Source organism: Prunus mume, linkage group LG4, assembly GCF_029339155.1.
Source record: "Prunus mume cultivar Tortuosa linkage group LG4, ASM2933915v1, whole genome shotgun sequence".
Taxonomy (NCBI): domain Eukaryota; kingdom Viridiplantae; phylum Streptophyta; class Magnoliopsida; order Rosales; family Rosaceae; genus Prunus; species Prunus mume.
In genome coordinates, this window is record NC_142701.1 from 18,351,912 (window position 1) to 18,370,641 (window position 18,730).

General features: G+C 37.2%; 4 protein-coding genes across 5 annotated transcripts; 2 read left to right on the forward strand and 2 right to left on the reverse strand.

The window, feature by feature from the left end:
* Positions 1 to 119: 119 nt before the first annotated feature.
* Positions 120 to 4,483, forward strand: LOC103329876 (uncharacterized). Of its 2 annotated transcripts, XM_008232399.3 has the most exons (19): positions 124 to 525; positions 761 to 798; positions 884 to 906; positions 1,111 to 1,217; positions 1,315 to 1,366; positions 1,440 to 1,524; positions 1,712 to 1,802; positions 1,901 to 1,939; positions 2,052 to 2,119; positions 2,236 to 2,298; positions 2,413 to 2,468; positions 2,548 to 2,621; positions 2,751 to 2,843; positions 2,933 to 3,034; positions 3,132 to 3,212; positions 3,306 to 3,394; positions 3,537 to 3,552; positions 3,802 to 3,912; positions 4,014 to 4,483. In XM_008232399.3, exons 1-19 carry the CDS (start codon positions 406 to 408, stop codon positions 4,119 to 4,121), a joined length of 1,416 nt encoding a protein of 471 aa, XP_008230621.2. In that variant the 5' UTR covers positions 124 to 405; the 3' UTR covers positions 4,122 to 4,483. The 2 variants fall into 2 exon arrangements, with proteins under 2 accessions (XP_088905990.1, XP_008230621.2); XM_089049864.1 differs by lacking the exon at positions 3,537 to 3,552 and having other exon boundaries at positions 120 to 525.
* Positions 4,484 to 5,716: 1,233 nt separating this feature from the next.
* Positions 5,717 to 10,451, forward strand: LOC103329877 (Protein kinase superfamily protein). Its single transcript, XM_008232400.3, has 6 exons — positions 5,717 to 6,270; positions 7,859 to 7,980; positions 8,322 to 8,518; positions 8,703 to 8,877; positions 9,655 to 9,789; positions 9,955 to 10,451. The coding sequence occupies exons 1-6, from the start codon at positions 5,988 to 5,990 to the stop codon at positions 10,159 to 10,161; spliced, it is 1,119 nt and encodes a 372-aa protein (XP_008230622.1). The 5' UTR covers positions 5,717 to 5,987; the 3' UTR covers positions 10,162 to 10,451.
* Positions 10,452 to 10,623: 172 nt separating this feature from the next.
* On the reverse strand, positions 10,624 to 14,128 carry CYP38 (cyclophilin 38). The gene is made up of 7 exons (XM_008232401.3): positions 13,684 to 14,128; positions 13,117 to 13,407; positions 12,823 to 13,022; positions 11,705 to 11,940; positions 11,373 to 11,515; positions 11,156 to 11,227; positions 10,624 to 11,063 (listed from the first exon to the last, which is right to left on the reverse strand). Exons 1-7 carry the CDS (start codon positions 13,849 to 13,851, stop codon positions 10,836 to 10,838), a joined length of 1,338 nt encoding a protein of 445 aa, XP_008230623.2. The 5' UTR covers positions 13,852 to 14,128; the 3' UTR covers positions 10,624 to 10,835.
* Positions 14,129 to 14,523: 395 nt separating this feature from the next.
* LOC103330176 (bidirectional sugar transporter SWEET6b-like) lies at positions 14,524 to 16,772 on the reverse strand. The gene is made up of 6 exons (XM_008232727.2): positions 16,598 to 16,772; positions 16,349 to 16,385; positions 15,494 to 15,710; positions 15,233 to 15,394; positions 15,011 to 15,130; positions 14,524 to 14,912 (listed from the first exon to the last, which is right to left on the reverse strand). The coding sequence occupies exons 1-6, from the start codon at positions 16,638 to 16,640 to the stop codon at positions 14,754 to 14,756; spliced, it is 738 nt and encodes a 245-aa protein (XP_008230949.2). The 5' UTR covers positions 16,641 to 16,772; the 3' UTR covers positions 14,524 to 14,753.
* Between the last annotated feature and the right edge of the window lie 1,958 nt (positions 16,773 to 18,730).

Here is an 18,730-nt window from a genome sequence, read left to right on the forward strand (position 1 = left end):
ATCATTTTTCATCCCGGAGATTTATAGATAAAGAACACAGCGTTTCGCTTGCAACGAAACGAGCCCTAGAGTCAAAATTAAAAAATTAAAAAATTAAATGGAAAAAACATTCCTCTTCCCACGTTGATAAAGAAACTGTGAATTTGGCGGCACCACTTCACCCCCACCTCTGAAACTCCTTTTTGTATCCTTCCGTTACCTTCTATTTTTTGTCTTTCCATATCCCACCCTAATTTCTCGGAGTTCAACTTTAAACCGAATTATCTCACCTTAATCTTAATAAATATGTATAAATTATGTGCGTTTCTTTATGCGCCCCTCTATATCTGGAACTGACCTTATTTCTGTTTCCGTGCCGCTTTCTCTGTGTCTGTGTGAAGTGCGAAACCATCAGTTCCACTAAGCATGGGTGCTTACAACAACGACGGCGTTTTGTCGCCGATATACAGTCTCGGTTCCTCCCACGACGTCAGAATCTCCAAGCACGTCCACGACAATGTCCATGGCAACATTTACCTTGATCCGGTACTCTTCTTCATTTTCGCTTTTGATGCCCCCATTGTGTTGAGCAGTGCGAGATTGGAATATATATTTTGCTTTTGAGATTCAAAATTATAGATATATTTATATAATGGATTTTTGAATCTATAAATAGGAAATGAGTAATTTTGAAGATTATGGCATTGTTATTAAAGTTTCGAAATCAATGAAATTGAATGGAAAATTATTAAATGTCTTTTTCTTCTGTTTTTTGTTGCAGCTCTCTTTGAAGTTCATCGATACCGAGGAGTTTCAGAGGTAAATTGAGTTTGTACATTAAATGTGTATCAGTAGCTTTTGCTGTTTGCTATGTAATTAATGATTTGATTTTGAGTTTCTACAGGCTTCGTGAACTCAAACAACTGGGTAAGTGTATGCCCTTTGTAACATTATACCCAATATCCATGTATTGTGAACAAGGCTTCTGATTTTTTATTTATTAGGATATGATTTATTGTATTTGTACTTCTATCAAAAACAGAGTGTTGGCTTTGTTGTGTAATTGAAGGTTGTATGTTATCACGTTGAGCTTGCTGTTTGCTTACTTGTCAACCTTTTAACATGTTTCAGGAGTTACGCACATGGTTTATCCAGGGGGAGTGCATTCCAGGTTCGAGCATTCGCTTGGTGTCTATTGGCTTGCTGGTGAAGCTGTTCAGAAGCTAAAAAATTATCAGGTATAACGCTGTTTCTGTCATTTAGTACTGGTAATTACATATAATTACATATAATGCAATTTTTTTAAATGTTCTTATATATGCTTGCTCCTGACAGGGCTCGGATCTTGATATTGACCGCTTTGATCTCCAGACCGTAAAAATTGCAGGTGATTATAGTTGTTTGTATCATACTGCCCCTCTGTTGAGTCGTCTGAGTACTTTCGTTCATTGAAATTATAGGACTTTTGCATGATGTTGGCCATGGGCCTTTCAGTCACTTGTTTGAACGTGAGTTTCTTCCCCAAGTTCGGAGTGGTTTCCATTGGTATGTTTTTCATCTTTTATTAACTATCCTTTTATATGGGGGAATGCCTTCTGTGTCAGTTGTTTCCTATCACAAAAAGAATTGGGAGAGAAAGAACCTGTAGTTGGAGCCTATGTTTTAGAAGTTTTTTTCTCCTTGGTTTTGTGAAAATTCTAAGTATGTTTTATCTCATATATGAACTTTCTAGGTCTCACGAGGATATGTCAGTGAAGATGGTTGACCACATTGTTAATCAGCATCATATTGATGTTGACCCTCAGATGATTAAAAGAGTTAAAGTTAGTAGTTTATTCCTTGAGGGGAACTATTAATGATACTTTACTTATGACCGGAGATGATACTGTTTCCATGGTTGATTTTTGTTTTCTGATTGCAGGAGATGATACTGGCCAGCTCTGAATTTGCAATGCCAAGAGTAAGATGCTTAAAAACCAGCATTAGTATCGCATCTGTTCATTTGAGAACTTTTTCTTTTTCTTGTCATTATATTTAACATTACCTTTTCCTTTCTTTTAAATTATAAGTAGAGCTCAAGGGAGAAGCGTTTTCTGTATGAAATTGTTGCAAATGGCCGTAATGGAATTGATGTGGACAAGTATGTGACTCTTCAAGATTTTCTGCTGTGTTATTACTCATTTGTACTTCATTTTAATGCTTGTTATGTAACCTTCATACTGGAATCTAATGTTATGAGATGTTAATCATTAATAGGTTTGATTATATTGTCCGTGACTGCCGCGCTTGTGGGCTGGGATGTAACTTTGAGTTTCAAAGGTTTTAATCTGATGTTAAAGTTGAAATCATTAGTTATTGGTGCCTCTCATAGTTTTCTTTTTAAAAATACATGAATGATCTCTTCTAGCATCATATATTTTACCCCTCTATCAGATTAATGGAGACAATGCGGGTTATGGATGATGAGATCTGCTATCGTGCCAAAGATTGTCAGTATCTTGTCAAATTTATTTATCAGATTAGTATTGGATTTTTGTTTTCTGCTGCTAATGGTTGTCTATTGTCTAGATCTCACTGTCCACAAGTTATTTGCTACTCGAGCTGATTTGTATCGAACAGTTTATACACATCCAAAAGTAAAGGTATAGAACAGATATTTTATTGAGCATCCCAGTTTTTTTTCATCTTCATAACGTTTTTCTCTTTTTCCCAGTTTTACTGACTTGTTAAACTTTGAAAATGATTTTATCTGAAGTGAATAACTTTTGTAGGCCATAGAGCTTATGGTGGTTGATGCCCTGGTGAAAGCAAACGATTATCTAGACATTGCCTCTCACATTGAGGATCCCTCTCAATACTGGAAGGTTTTGAGAATCAATTTTCCAAATTTGGTTTCACTTTCAATTGACTCCCTGATTCTTAGAATGCTATGCTTGAAATTATTTAAATGTAGTTAGATGACACCATCATTAGAACTATTGAGACAGCTCCAAATGAAGAACTAAAGGAAGCTAGGGACTTAATCCTGCGGATTAGGAGGAGAAATCTTTATCAGGTAAGTTTTTGCTGCTCACTCCCTTTCTGGACTCAATGAAAAATCAGAGAAGGTCACTTATGGATCTCTTTTGTGGTTTGATGATGTTTGATGGCAGTTCTGCAATGAGTATGCTGTACCCAAGGATAAAATGGAAAATTTCAAAAATGTCACCGCTCAAGATATTGTTTGTTCTCAGGTTACGATCCAGCATGTCCTTTCCATTTCGGTGTTTTGTTGCTTCACTGCTAAATATTGTCTCACTACTAATGCCATATTACTTATTTCACAGAAAAGTGGAGTGACATTGAAAGAGGAGGATGTTGCTGTTTGCAACGTCAGGATTGATTTGACTCGTGGGAGACATAGTCCTCTTGAAAGGTACTTGAGGATGTCTTTAGCAAGCTTTTGTTCTACATTTTGGTGCAAGCATTATTGAGCATCAAATGACAAATTTTTTTCTCACTCTCTCTCTCTCTCTCTCTCTCTCTCTCTCTCTTGTTTATGCATGTATCTTTTCCAGTATCAACTTTTTCCAGGTACGTCACCTAACCTATGCACTACTTTTTTAAAGTATCTAACCTTTTATATGGATACATCTATACTGAGTCAGGATGATCCAAAATTCTGATTGTTTTATGAAGCAACTGTTCTGTGTATATATATATATATATATATATATATATATATAATTTTATTTTTATTTTTATTTTTGGGGGTCAAAGAATTGTTTTATATATGGTTAGTCTTGTTTGTGTCAATTAGACAAGTTTGATGCGTCTATTCAGGATTATGACAGTGAGGAGAAATTCACCATACGTGAGGACCACATTAGTCACTTGCTGCCTACATCATATCAAGATATGATAGTGAGGGTCTACTCCAAAAAGCCTGAGCTGGTCTGTCAAATAAAATATTACCACAGTTTGATCACTGTTTTTATCATCACCTTTCTTGTTTCGGACTAAACATATTCATATTCTTCAACGCAAATGTACAGGTTGGAGCAATTTCTGAGGCTTTTGAAAACTTTCAGTTAAAAACATATGGGGTCAGGGCACAAGTACACGCAACACCAGAGAAAAAGAAACGTCGTATCTTATCATGAAAGAAGGCCCCGTTATCTATTAAGTTGGAATTATGAGAGTGACTTTCGTCAATCAAGTTGGATATATTTTGTATAGGTATATGTCCATTCTCAACTGGAATTACCACAAGGCGCGATTTAGTATACTCCCTCAAATTTATTCGAAAATATAACGAGTGGAACGGCTTTTGAACTCTGTAATGCTTCTACAAGGTGTTAGGTGTAGTTCGTGCTCTTTCTTTTGTTCAAATGCGTTAATGTCGGCATGAAATGTACTCTGTAAACCTTTTTATCTTATGGTTCTGACATATTTTGTATCACAGATACAGATATATTTATCCGTAGAGATAAATAAATCTGGACTTTTGGGAAGGACCCTTTGACAGGCAGGCTGCTAGAATCACGGGCACTTTCTCTGATCTATGAACCCCTCTCGCCCCGTGAACCCCTTGACTCTCTATACCAGTAATGGCCTCTGCTTTTTATGCCTGACCCTATTAAGTCAAAAAGAGAAGGCTTCACGGGCATGTTGATGTTTTGCTCAACAGCAACTTATTCAGCTCTCTTTACTAAATCATGGGGAAGGTAACTCTGAATTACCGTTTTCCTTTTTACTGAGCAAAGTAAAAAGTATTTTCAGCTGGTAAAACTTGCTAATTCTACTTGAACAGAAGCCGCACAATGTGTGCTTGAATCTGAATTATGCAAAGAACACATATTCTAAGTTTGACCACAGAGCCACCATTGGTGTACAGAAAAAGGGCCCCTCTTTCTTCCATATACGTCTTCCAATCATGAAACTGAACATACCCAAATTGGCAAAGACATTACATGTGCAGCCCTTGACCACACCACCCAAGTTCTCTTTTCTTCCACGCCAACCACAGCTCCATTTTTTATCATAAAACCTTTGGCCAACCCTTACAAATTTGGGAGGTAATATTTCAAGGACTTTGGCCACACCCACACACCATACCCTTTTTGTATAAATAGAGAAACAGAATAAAGAATTAGTTGCTGGGTAGATTGAATATTTTTTGCTGACATTGAACAGATGGCTGCATGCATGGTGGCACTAATGCAACCATGTGCCTATTACATGTCTTTCTGTCATTGGCTCACCCTATCATGAACCCAAATAAAAAATGAAATCACACTTTACCAAGATAATGTTCAACTGAGGATAAGATCATCACAGAATGTTTCACTGCATGCTGGGGTGGTATGATTTTAGATCTCTTATCAGAAGGTAAAATCACTTTTGTTTTTTAACCTCATGAATTGTGTTTAAAATACATAAATGAATGTATCCTAGTATAATCCAAATGATTTTTTTTTTTTTTTTTTTTTTAACGAACGTATAGTCCAAATGATTAGTTAACTTTCAGATTAACTAACAAAGATAATGGCAGGTCCCTGAAAAGAATAGATCACAACAACAAAAAATCGCATTTTTATAAGAGGGTGTGGTAAATAATGTATTATATTGGAGGTACAAGCATTAGAAGAAAATAAAATATTAAGGGAAGTAAAAGGTATGTTGACTGCAACAGAGAGTCCTCCTGCTTCTTTCTCTTTTCCGTAAAATCATAAATAATAGAGAGAGAGAGAGAGAGAGAGAGAGAGAGAGAGAGAGAGAGAGAGAGACTGAGGTGGGTCAGAAACACACGTCGTCTTCAGGCAAAATCCATGTGCCCGCATGGATGATAGTGAGAGAAACAGAGTAGAACAACTGCTTGATTTTGGTGACACCATTTATAGTCCTTCCTTCTGAGTACATCTTCAACATTAATAGCGAGCACAAGCAGAGAGCTTTGCTCCTTGGCTTGCCCTGTCCTCACTTTGACGCCAAAAGGGTGCGTCAGTATTTGAAAATATAGAGTGAAAATGAAGGAGAAGAGTGAGAGTGGCGGTGGGTATGTGAGAGCAGATCAGATAGATCTGAAGAGTTTGGACGAGCAGCTCCAGAGGCACCTGAACAGAACGTGGACTATGGAGAAGAACAAGAGGAGAGAGGAAGAGGAAGAGGAAGAAGCAGCATCAAGGCAGACTGCTGCCACAAGGCAAGACTGGGAGATTGATCCCTCCAAACTCATCGTCAAGGGTGCCATAGCTCGAGGCACTTTTGGTACTGTTCACCGTGGCATTTATGATGGCCAAGACGTTGCTGGTATTGGACTTTTTGCTCGCTCTGTCTTAAGGAATTTGTTTTGGGGTCTTTGACATTTTGTTTGGGGTTCTTACACTTGAGGGTGCCCATGTGATGAAAACTAATACCGATGTCACAAAATTCGTTCTTTCCTTGGAAAAACTCATCCTTTTGTTGATACACGCGTGTTAACATGCATGTTTCAGACTTCTTCTTGAGCTGTCCTGGCATTGCCATGACTTATGAGGCTTTCTATGTTTAGGAAGAAGATTATGGCACCTGTGTTCGAAAAATCGGCCTAGGCGGCCTCCTAGGCGCTAGGCGGGAGGACACCGCCACGGTTTACCCTTAGGCGGCGCCTAGGCGGTCTCTCTCTCTCTCTCTCACGAGTCGACTACCACCACCACCAGGCCTTGACGACCCCTCCCCTAGGCCCTGATTACTCCTCTAGGCGCTAGGCCCCTGCCTGCCGCCCACCTACCGCATAGCGATTTTTCGAACATTGGTTTGCACTAGAATTGCAGAAAAAGATAAAATTTTCGAGGTGTTTGGCTAAGGTAGGATTGTTTTAATTATAATTTTTACATGAATGATGGAGAAGATTGAAACTTTTGGGTTTGAGGACGATTGAAATTTCTAACAATGTTTAACTAGCTTTTTGAAGTATTTACTGTAGTTGGGTAAGGAATAAGAAATCCCATTGGTTTTTGGTTCGTAAATGAAATAAAAGTCCTTGCACAGTGTTTTACTAGGTATCACAAGAAATCGCTCCTTTAGGCTCTGTCTCGATGGTGTCATACAAGTTTCAGGCTTCTTTGCAACTTAGTGGTGAAGGGCCCTTCTACTTTTACTTCTGCTAGTTCCTCAAATCTCTACCAATATTCTCCAATGTTTCTTAGGTATGAAGTTAAAGTGAGGGATTTCTTGAAGGCTTCCAAATATTTTTTTATTTCCTCTTCTTTTTCTTAATATTCCTGACTTTGATTAGCTACATAGAGTGGCTTGTGATAAAGCCTTACAGATCTAGCCTCACAATATCCGTGATTCACGGATTGGGAGCAGCTGTGGTAGTTAGCAGTAACAATTGCAGTTTTTCTATAAAGACAGAAAAAATAAAAAATAAACCCCTTTTTGTTTTAATTTATTATAGATAAAGCAAATAAACCCCTTTTTGTTTTAACAATTGCAGTATTTTTACTTCTCACTTGGTGACAACAACAGCTGGAGATTTTGAAGCAATTTATCTTTCCTTTGTGTTTTTCCAAAGTCTCCCAAAAAAATTGACTCAATACTGGCTAGCTCCTAAGCTTCCATATGACTTTTCATCTTAACATTCATAAAAATCTCATGCAAATTAGTTCAAGCTAAAAACAGAACTTAATAGTCCAAATTGATCTATGTTGAAAGCCATAATTAGATTCGGATCAATGCCAGATACGATATATGATAATTGTCTCATTAAGTTCGATGTTATGCATTTTATTCCTGTTATCTGCGTGATTGTTTTAGGGTGGAGAGATCTCTTGTTTATTTGTGTTTGTAATCTAACCTGAACCATAGAACTATCTTATTGTTAACTCTTTACTTTCTTTCCTTTTTCAATATTCAGTTAAACTTCTAGATTGGGGAGAAGAGGGACATAGATCAGACGCTGAAATAGCTTCTCTAAGAGCAGCTTTTACTCAAGAAGTTGCTGTCTGGCATAAGCTTGACCACCCTAATGTGACAAAGGTAACATTTCCATGTCTTCACACTGGAATGTTGTGAGCTTTCGTGTTACATTGAAAGCATAAGTCTAACACTCTTAACCTCTTGGTTAGACCTATGTATCAAGAGAATGCACTGTCGTGTTAATATCCAACATAAATACAAGACAGCTGACGCAATGTTGAAATAAAATTAACTTTAAAGTGGATGTCAGTTCTCAAGTGGAATGTTGCTTTTTTCTTTGCCCCACCCAAGATTGTGTCGGGCACCTGCAAATTTTCTTCAATAAGATTTTTATTGTTATATGAATTGGGATGCCTATGTCAACGTAGTTTAGCTTATTCATACCAACTCTTTCTTTTCAGTTTATAGGGGCTACAATGGGAACATCAGAGCTACACATACAAACGGATAATGGCCAAGTTGGCATGCCAAGTAATGTTTGTTGTGTTGTTGTCGAATATTGTCCTGGTGGCGCACTGAAATCTTACCTCATAAAGAACCGCAGAAGGAAGCTTGCATTCAAACTAGTTGTCCAACTGGCACTAGATCTTGCACGAGGGTCATATTCCCACACCCCATCTGTATTTTATTTTGTTCTTCAGATCTTTTGATATATCTTAGATTTTTCTAGTTCCAAGTGTACATATACATGTTAAGTATTATATTGAACTTGTTCTTTGAACGTGTTATGGATTATTTTTTTTAACGTGAGGATTAAACTGCCATTCTTTGTATTTTTGTAGTTTGTGCTATCTTCATTCGAAGAAGATTGTTCACAGAGATGTTAAAACAGAAAACATGCTTCTAGACAAGACACGAACAGTAAAGATAGCGGACTTTGGGGTTGCTCGTGTTGAGGCTTCAAATCCTAATGACATGACTGGCGAGACTGGAACCCTTGGTTACATGGCTCCAGAGGTATACCCTTTGATTCTGTAATGAACTCTCTCTTGAATGTATCTCTTTTGTATGAATTCTTCAAGCTTCAGAATTCTCTCTGTTAGTTAATAATAGAAGGGTGTCGTGTTGCTTACCTTGCTCAATTTTGTTTTAACTGACACGTGCAAGGATTTATCCTATAAAGAATGAGTTTTCTCTCTCTAGATTTTGTTGTTATTATTATGCCATATATGAGTGCATTTGCATATGCTTTGTGTATCCTGACAAATTCATTCCTGATGGAAACTCTGCTTCGGTAGGTGACATCAGTAAATAGGGAGAAAAAAATATTTGTGTGGTGGAAATTATGTTCTCAAAATAGAAATTTCATTCCAAATAATGTCACGGTCTTGTAAGTTCCTTATAAGGAGAGACACACACCTTTATGTCATGATCTTTGCCTCAAATATTTCCAAAACTGCAGATGGAGCCGGAGTGCCATAACATACCTTAGTGCTGTTCCCACTATTTGGCTGTGCCGTGATGGACAGCAAACCATTACATGACACCAATATAATGGGGGCATGTTTCTAGGAATTTGCTCACTGCATCTTTTGTCCATTCAATAGCTGCTTCTTCATATTACCAAAAAATGATGAGTTACTTAGACTGATGCTGCTTGTTTCAGCTCTTGGACATCTGTTTATGATCAATGAGTTTCTTTGCAATCATAAGATAATATTGTAGAAACGGCTTCCTTCTATTTTTCTCAATATTTCTGTATCTGACTTATCAAAATGACTCGGGATGGAACAGGTTCTCAATGGCAATCCATATAACAGGAAATGTGATGTGTACAGTTTTGGTATCTGCTTGTGGGAAATATACTGCTGTGACATGCCGTATCCTGATCTTAGCTTCTCGGAAGTGACATCAGCAGTTGTCCGCCAGGTAGATAAAATCCTTAAGATATCTTATAATCCATGAGATACATGATTGTGTGAAAACTTGGCCTTAAAGAAATAATCATCTACACATAACTGCTCTTAATATAATTGGATATCATTCATTGTCAAAGTTAGCTAAAAGAGAAATCAAACTTATATGAAACTACAGAATCTGAGGCCTGAGATGCCTCGTTGTTGCCCAAGCTCTCTTGCAAATGTAATGAAGCGATGTTGGGATGCAAACCCTGACAAGCGGCCGGAGATGGATGAGGTGGTGGCCATGTTGGAGGCTATTGACACATCTAAAGGTGGAGGTATGATCCCTGGGGATCAGCCTCAGGGCTGTTTCTGTTTCCGCAGGTACCGAGGACCGTGAAAGTTTTGCTCCTTTTCTGGCAATAGAGAGAGGGAATACGATGGTTCTGCAAATTCAATTTGTATTTTACTGAATTGAATAGGTTGAAAATTAAGAAGAGTCAAAGTGAATACAAAACCGTGGAGGCTGTTGTCTAAAGAGGAGCTCAGCAGTATTTGTTACTTTGTTGGGCTATAGATTTGTAAAGAGTTTCTTTCTTTTTGCCAAGTTCACCTATTTCATAAAAACCCATGAAATTTACAAGCTGAATTGCTGAATATCAATTTATGAGACGAACTTGGATAGATGAATCGGTATGACTTAGCGCCCCATGACACTAAGTTGGTAGGTTTTAGTGACTTAATGTGGCGATATTGAAAATTTCAACCATTTCTGTGATATAAATTTCCCAGACATATAAGATACAGGACAAGACCAATGTTAAGAAAACTGTTTTTGCTACTAGTTAAAATACCAAGTGGATGCAACAATGTGGTGTTTATAATATGAATCAATCTGAACTTGACTTCAGTGATAGTCTTAAAAAGAACACAATCTCCAACCAAATGCTACAATTCTCTCAAAATGATATGGTGGTCGCCGAATCCTGGAATTAAATTACATACTTAAACGTGGTGCCTCAAATAAATTTGCTCAAATTGGCTAATAAACCCTTATATGGGATAATGGTCTCTCTAGCCAGCAATCTTGTAGCTTGGATTGGCTAGATTTTCGAGCCCAGAGACTACTTGGATTGACTCTATCACATCACCAACCTTGAGATCTGCCAAAAAGTCCTCATTTTGTGTTACATATCCAAACACTGCATAACGACCATCTAATATATTGGAATTACTGGGAGTTAGTTCACTTTCCTTCAGTAGCCAAAAAATCTGGCTGGATGCAGAATTGTTCTCAAATTCCTGTCAACAAAAATTGAAAATCATTTAAATCAAAAGTGCCATCTATGGTTAGCTTCAAATGCATCTCTAGAGAACAGAAACATTGATCTTACATCTCTGGCCATAGCCATTGTTCCAAATGCATTAAAGGGCAGCTTTGTTTGAGCCTTGTATAGTCCAAGCTCCTGTCCAAATACCAATTTCATAATCAATGTCATAACAATTTAAGCAAATACGGGTATAACAATGATTAGGAAACAATTAACACAAGTATTATATCAGAATGAGTTAACACACAAACATAGAGGGACAGAGGCGGGAGAAGCTTACTTCCAAAGTTGATCCATAAAAAGGTAATTTCTCTCCCTCCACCGTGATTTCTAATGGTATTGTCCTGGTTTTCTCTGTACTTGGATCTATGAAACCCTCTGCTGGTCCTTCAGGATCACCAGTTTGTACAACAAAACCATCCGCTGCAAGCAAAAAGCAAGGGGATCTTTAAACATCGTCGAGAAGTAAAATTTAAAGTTCAGAGGTCGGATGAATAACTCAAGATCTCTCAATGAGGTAGATCAAGAACTTAATTTATTCCTTTCTAGATTAGCAATACTTCCAAAAATATTAATAAAAGAAAAGACTGGATATTTAGTATGAGGTGTTACCTCTTTGGATTTCCATGCCATCATAAAAGTGTCTTTCCACCAAGTCTACAAAGTTCCCAGCAGTTACTGGAGCATTGTAACCATCAAGAACAATACGGAAGACACAATCAGTAAGGCTAGGATTATCCTTAACCTTGACCTTCATATCCACAGTTGCTCTCCCCTTCAATAGAGGCATGCTTTGGTATTCTTCAGGCACTTCATACGGGAATCCATCCACCATATCCTCTTCAACACTGCAGAAACCCAATGCCCCAGGAAGATCTCAGCTGCAGTCAATGACAAGGGCGTATATGAGGATACACATGTTATAACTAACAATCCTCACACACTTCAATGCCTTTTGAGCTCTAGCTCTACTCAACATTAGAGCATAGGTGGTGTTTTTTCTAATAGTTCACTCAAACAATACCAGATGTTTAAGTCTTAGTTTACTAATGTTCTTTCTATCACTCATCTCATTAACATCTAGTCATCAGTGGTAATGTCTTCTCATAAACACCAAAAGTCTTACAACAGCCTCTTTGCAGCTTATTTGAGACAGAATACATACATTTGGTAATTCAAGACCTCTATGAGGAAACTCTGAATACAAGAAAATGGCAGCAGATAAAAATAATTAGACAGTGAACATGCATGAATTCCAAAATCCTCTATGACATTTTCTTAGTTTACTAATGTTCTTTCTATCACTCGTCTCATTAACATTTAGTCATCAGTGGTAATGTCTTCTCATAAACATCAAAAGTCTTACAACAGCCTCTTTGCAGCTTATTTGAGACAGAAAACATACATTTGGTAATTCAAAACCTCTATGAGGAAACTCTGAATACAAGAAAATGGCAGCAGATAAAAATAATTAGACAGTGAACATGCACGAATTCCAAAATCCTCAATGATATTTTTAATAAGTAAGATATGGTAACAAGACAGAATCAAGTATTGCATGGTTAAAGACACACATACACAAGTTCCTATTTTCTATCTTATTTTCACACTGAGCTTCTTACAGCCATTCAGGTATTTCATGAGAGGTGTATTTTTTTTCTTTTTTTGCTCAACAAAATTAAAAAGCCATTCTTCATTATGCCACAAAGTAATGTTTCTGCCATACTCACCCCCCAACATATTGAAGTAGCTCCTTCTGTTTTTCTGCTACTCCGTCTCTATTTCTATCCTCCACAATCTGTTGGAGTTCATCCATTCCAGCTTCCAGCTTTCCGAGCAATTCAACTCCATGGCCCTTCTTCGATTCAGCTAATCCAGATACAATTAAAGTCTTTCCCTGCTTCAGCGCTCGAGATGCCTGCCTCAAATTCTATATCCAAACTCAAGTCTCAGTCACCATCTATTGAAATTCCTTAGATATAAACAGAATGAACACAAAGAAAAGAAATGGTTTGATGAATTACCCTCTCAACAGAATCGAGTGCTTTGACTCCGGCTACCTTCAGACTCTCTGTAATATCTTCAAGTGGTTTTTGTACTTCCCTGATAGCTTTATTATTGATAGGCAGAGCATATCTCAACAAAGCCCCCGGGTCCTTTATTGGGGGTCCAGAGATCAGTACAGAAAGATCAGGCAACACTGGGTTAGCCGCATAGGCATTGCTAGACCATTCCAATGCAGGAACTCCTGTTACTAATCCAACGGCCAAAGCTATAGATATCGCACACTCCTTTATGGAAAATGACTTCCCTTTCTGCTGAAACAAGTGAAAACGCTCAGTGGGTCCTATCTACAATCAACTTTTGCAACAAAAGATCATATCTTTCTGAAAGAACTTCAAGTTGACTTGGCCTATTTAGCATCCACTACAAACTACACACATGTCATGAACTTAAGTACCCTATATTCTGAACAGTCTATACATTCTAGAATTCTACTAAATGCTGAATAAGAATGCCAATGAAACAAAGAAAGAATATAAAAAGAATCAAAATTTGTACAAAAACAGAACCAGAAAAGAAAAGGGCACCTGTCTGTTCTGGATCTGGCATTTAATAGGAAGTGGGGAAGAACTGCGGGTTCCAAATTGTTTATGGGAAATTGAGAAGCGAGTACGGTTTGTAGGTATGCTGGGACTGATGAATTTGGAGGAGGTAGCTGGAGAAGCAAAGTGGTGGCAGGAGAGAATGGCTGCCATTGGACTTTAAACTTTTTTCAGTACTGCCCTAGTTGGTATCCACACTACAAAGTAACATCAGCCTGTTTTTGTGTAAAAGACCGAAGAATGAGAGAGAGAGAGAGAGAGAGAGAGAGAGAGAGGAGTAGATAAGGTGATTGGTAAGTTGGGGTTGGTCTTGCACACTGCTCTACTTGTTGCTCATTTTCACTCATAATGGGAGATTTGTGGCAGCCGGGCACATGGGCATTGGGTCATCATCATCCTCAGTCCTCAAGTTCTGGATAAGATTTGCAATTCATGGATTGGAATCTGAACTCTTCGATTTGTCATAAACACATGGATTTCTTTGACCCCTTTTCATTTTGTTTCCAATCGCTTGGGTCTGGACCCAGATGAAAACAATGCCAAGTTTGTTGAGATTTGGGTCAGGCTGAGGTTGCCCACTTCCACAGTTTTATGGCTAGTTTAGGGCTTGTACCTTTGAGGCCTTGACAAAAATGGATTGGTTTTGTTTTTTCGGTCACGGGCTGCTTTTTGTTTTTTTCTTTCCAAATGTAGCAATAGCGTCCCTCTATCTATTTTCAACAAAATTATTCTCTTTTTTCTGGTCAACCAACATAATTACTTGAAAAAATATAAAAACAATTGGGACGGAAAAAGTTGGTGCACATTGAGACATTTGCAAAAGCATGAATAGTCACTGAATTCACCATGAAATCGTCACTAAACCACAAACAAAGAATTGTCAATGCAGTGCTTCAGTTACTTGGCGCAGCCGCTCAACAAAAATGTATATTTACAATTCTAAACCAGAAAATTAATCCCCAAAAAAAAAAGCATTTGCTTTTTCCCTATCAAAATTAACCTAAGGAGATGAGAAGTTAAAACTAGGAAGTTCATGCGCAGATGCAGAGTAATTATCAGACACAAGCAGCAGCAGCCGCATTTGTATTCGAGAGCTGCACTTCAGTACTAGGCTTTCCAGCAAAGTCATCGTCGTCTTTTGGAGTTGACTTGAAGTACGCTGCATAAAGTATGAGTTGAATAGCACCAGAAACTGCACCAAGACCATTGCTGACCTGCATGACATAAAGACACAAAGTAATTAAGCACCAAAAGTTAAATCAAGAACAAATAAAAACGAATTAATCAGAGAACTCAAGTTAATTATAATTACCAGCATGTATATGTCAAATTTGATCAGAGCATAAGCTGTCCAGCAGCAACCATTTAGGAAGTTGGTCAATGAGAGGTAAAATGGCATGTATTTCACACTCTTGGTTTTGATAACCTTTGCCTGTCAAACCAAAAAAATATATATATTGCGTAACTTTTTACTATTACTAGCTAGAGAGAAAAGTTAAAACTTTATGGACTGGAATTACAAGGTGTTGCTTACCATGATTGTAAGAGGAGAACCGTACATTATGATATTGAAAATATCACAGACAATGCCGACCAACAGAGACCTCTTCTTTGTGCCGTGCAATGCTGTTAGCGATATTGCGGCAATGGCGACAAAGAGAACAACATCAAAGCCAAGCCCAAAAGCTACCTTCTTCTGCAAAATTCAACAACAAAAAGCACATTAGTTATATGTACTCTGCCTCCCGAATAAATTATCAAACACCTTTGGCTCCTAGCCTTGTAATGTAATTACCCTGCCTTTACTCTGAGCATAAATGAAGAAGACAGCAAGATATGCGAGCTCCAGAACAAGCCCAACTCCATTAATGGTGACCACAAGAAGGCTGTCTGGGTGAACAAATGGCATGCCATACAAACACCAGAACAAGCAGTTCAACACTGTTGCAATGTAAGGGTCCGGCCTGAATTCTTCCACCGTCTTTTTCTTAATGATTCTGTAAAATGTTGGACTGCATTCCAAAAAATTTCAACATCTCAATTTATCATTGATAGAGTCAGTGAGAAAAAGAACAATCCATGAAACAAGTCTTTAATTTAGAAATTAGAAAGAAAAAAAAAAACTAATGTACTGTACCACAGGACATAAATGAAAAGGCAAAAAAGAAAAAATCAACCTCCTTTAGTTAATTGGAACCATGAAGAATCTTATACAACTCTAAATTCTATAATTGAATAATTGATGCACACAATTACAGATTACTTGCAAACAAAAATGCACACAGTCCAAAACCATGATTTCATTATTTTTTTTCCCATGCCAAATCATGTATATTCCCTATTTTGCTCTTAATTAGTTCAATGTATGTTTTGCATTATAAGGTAATTAATGAATTGTTCCTTTCCACACATAAGAAAAATCTCATGTTTCGATCTCCTCCTTTTTTTTCTTTCAAGTTTTGGAAAACAGAACACGTCAAATATCTTGTAGATTCACAATTAATCTATGTAACAATACTGAATCACAGTAGAAGGAGCTAAGCTAAGCGGTGCAATGTACGTATGAAGAACATCACATATGCTATAATCTTCTCTACAATCAAAAACTTGAACAAGAAAACCATCAGATCCACAGAGAGAGAGAGGTTACACTGGGGAGAGGAAAAGGCCAAAGGAGATGACATTGCCTGCAGAAAATCAAATTAGCCAAACAAACACAAAATCAGAACACTCAAATCATCATCTGTTTCCTATACAAACGAAATTCCAGTACGAACAGAAAAATTCACAAAGAACAAAAAGCATAAATCAGTAGCATTTGAATTTGTTGCAGAAAGAAAGAGAACTCTTCCGCGTATATATATAGCTACAGAGAGAGCAAGGGGAAGGCACCGCGTACCAATGATACCGACGACGTTTCGAGCTGCATCAGCGGTCACCATCTTTGCGTCGACTTGCTTGCTTCTTCGAATTTGCAGAGAGAATTTAGAACCAGAACCAGAACGAGAACGAGAGTGAGAGAGTATGAGATTTCGTGAATCAGACAGCTGATATTTATGTAGCAGCTCTGGCGTAGGCTGTTAGGAATTCAAAAACTTTTATAACTTGGATTAATGTCCGAAATTAAATATTTATCTTTTTTTGGATTTATTTCACGTATCTGACATTATCCTGGATTTTCGTTTCACAAATTAATTAGTTGTTGATGAATTGGACTCTATCCATTCCTGTATATCTCCTGACTGATGATCATGATCATGATGATCTGATGCGTTACGTGGACTCTCATTTCTTGTTTCTGATTAGATCACAGCCTTCTATTAGATTGTTTGGGGTACAAGCAAAGCGCGGGGCGTGCATGAGTTTCATGGAATCCCGACCCTTCTGAGGTGGTTACGACAGATATGGAATGGGTCTCAGTTTCCTAGTTAATTACTTACTCTGCCATCAATTTGGATTGAGGGCACCATAAGCGTCCGGTCTCATTTTATTGGTCAGCTAATTGATCACGTACATAAATTGTGTAAGCTCAATTTCAATTTCAACTGATTTCTAAGTTTTATGCTCATATTTCCTAATAAAACTTATGATAATGAAAATAATGATATGGAATAGGATCAATGCCAATTAATAATACGTCGTTGAATCTAAATTGGTAAATTAAGACCCAATTAATTATGAGTGCTATTATTTCTACCCTTGTTTTATTTTCCCACCCACCATGTAAAATTGAAAAAACACAATCATATCTTTCCACCCACCATTATTCCTAAAATACCCATTAAGTATTAATTCAATCAAATTATCTTTATTAAAATATATATATTGAAAAAACACGGATTGTATTTCTAATCCAAATCTATTTTGTAGATACACATTCAAAGATCATTTCTACAAAAAATTACTTGAACCGATATCATTTGACCATTCAATTAATTTATTGAAATTTTAGTATTTTCTTATGTTCATTGATTTTGTATGACACAATTGGATGTCGAAATGGTTTCCGATTTGTCTAATTAGGATGATCTATGAATGAAAACCTAAAAAATAGATGGTTTGGATCATTGGAAAAAAAATTTATTAAGAATATATATATATACATGATTGGATCTAATTATAAATTGATTTTTGAATAATATTGGTCTCCAAGTCAATGCCCTTATCTACTCGGCCAAATCCCATTGGTATAAATTCTTGGTTGATTACAATACCAGTATGTATGGAATATAACTGGTAAATTTTAAACGCAAGAAAGGACAAAAAAACAAACGTATGGATTCGAAATAGAGTTGAACGACATTATGCATTAGACATTTTATGTGAATTCTTCATCTTTGAGTAATTTGAAAGCTGCCAAAGGTTATATATATTTAATTTGGTAAGAAAGTATTAAATATCTGTGTTGCTATGCAAAATATAGAATGCTTCGTTCTTGATCAATTTTTTGTAGGTGGCAGCCATGGCCATAGATGGGGTTCCATGACCATATAGCTAAGAGGCTAAGGTGGTTATGGCTACATACTTGCCTAGGAAAGTTGACTGCCTTGGGTGATTGGTTTGAATGATCCGAGGCTTGTTCAAGTTCAAGTTGAACATGGAGTTTAGTGGCATCATGGACGGGCCCTATTTCAATATCATGTTAATTTGTCTTCTGATCCAATGCACCCTCAGCCCATTTAGTATGGTAAGACTACTTGTTGGGCTTTGGGGGCATCTGAAACACCTCCTCACTTATGGGCTATATTTTTGGTGGTGGTCTAAATTATAAGGGGAAGGGAAGTTACACACACACTACCGAATCATTAGTCTGTAAGTCAATGATCTTTTCCACTGAGTTAGATCTCATTGACAAACAAATTGATTTATTAAAGAAATAGTAATGGTGGGTAAGAAACCATTATCATGGATATTATATAATCCCTATAATAAATCACGTGCATAGTAAGTGTTTACTTGCCTAATTAGTGCTAGATGAGCCAAGTTCCACCAGTATTGCTAATAGTTAATTTAATTACCACATGAAGATGTG

What these genes read in the sequence shown, in the direction of transcription:
- LOC103329876 (XM_008232399.3), top strand. Translation starts at nt 406, where the DNA reads ATGGGTGCTTACAACAACGACGGCGTTTTGTCGCCGATATACAGTCTC. An exon ending in GCAACATTTACCTTGATCCG is followed by an intron (nt 526 to 760) that starts GTACTCTTCTTC and finishes TTTTTGTTGCAG; the next exon opens with CTCTCTTTGAAGTTCATCGA. An exon ending in AGAAGCTAAAAAATTATCAG is followed by an intron (nt 1,218 to 1,314) that starts GTATAACGCTGT and finishes TGCTCCTGACAG; the next exon opens with GGCTCGGATCTTGATATTGA.
- LOC103329877 (XM_008232400.3), top strand. Translation starts at nt 5,988, where the DNA reads ATGAAGGAGAAGAGTGAGAGTGGCGGTGGGTATGTGAGAGCAGATCAG. An exon ending in TGATGGCCAAGACGTTGCTG is followed by an intron (nt 6,271 to 7,858) that starts GTATTGGACTTT and finishes TTCAATATTCAG; the next exon opens with TTAAACTTCTAGATTGGGGA. An exon ending in GCACTAGATCTTGCACGAGG is followed by an intron (nt 8,519 to 8,702) that starts GTCATATTCCCA and finishes GTATTTTTGTAG; the next exon opens with TTTGTGCTATCTTCATTCGA.
- CYP38 (XM_008232401.3), bottom strand. Translation starts at nt 13,851, where the DNA reads ATGGCAGCCATTCTCTCCTGCCACCACTTTGCTTCTCCAGCTACCTCC. An exon ending in CTACTTCAATATGTTGGGGG is followed by an intron (nt 11,941 to 12,822) that starts GTGAGTATGGCA and finishes GGGTTTCTGCAG; the next exon opens with TGTTGAAGAGGATATGGTGG. An exon ending in TGGCATGGAAATCCAAAGAG is followed by an intron (nt 11,516 to 11,704) that starts GTAACACCTCAT and finishes TTTTGCTTGCAG; the next exon opens with CGGATGGTTTTGTTGTACAA.
- LOC103330176 (XM_008232727.2), bottom strand. Translation starts at nt 16,640, where the DNA reads ATGGTGACCGCTGATGCAGCTCGAAACGTCGTCGGTATCATTG. An exon ending in ATGCTCAGAGTAAAGGCAGG is followed by an intron (nt 15,395 to 15,493) that starts GTAATTACATTA and finishes TGAATTTTGCAG; the next exon opens with AAGAAGGTAGCTTTTGGGCT. An exon ending in AATTTGACATATACATGCTG is followed by an intron (nt 14,913 to 15,010) that starts GTAATTATAATT and finishes TATGTCATGCAG; the next exon opens with GTCAGCAATGGTCTTGGTGC.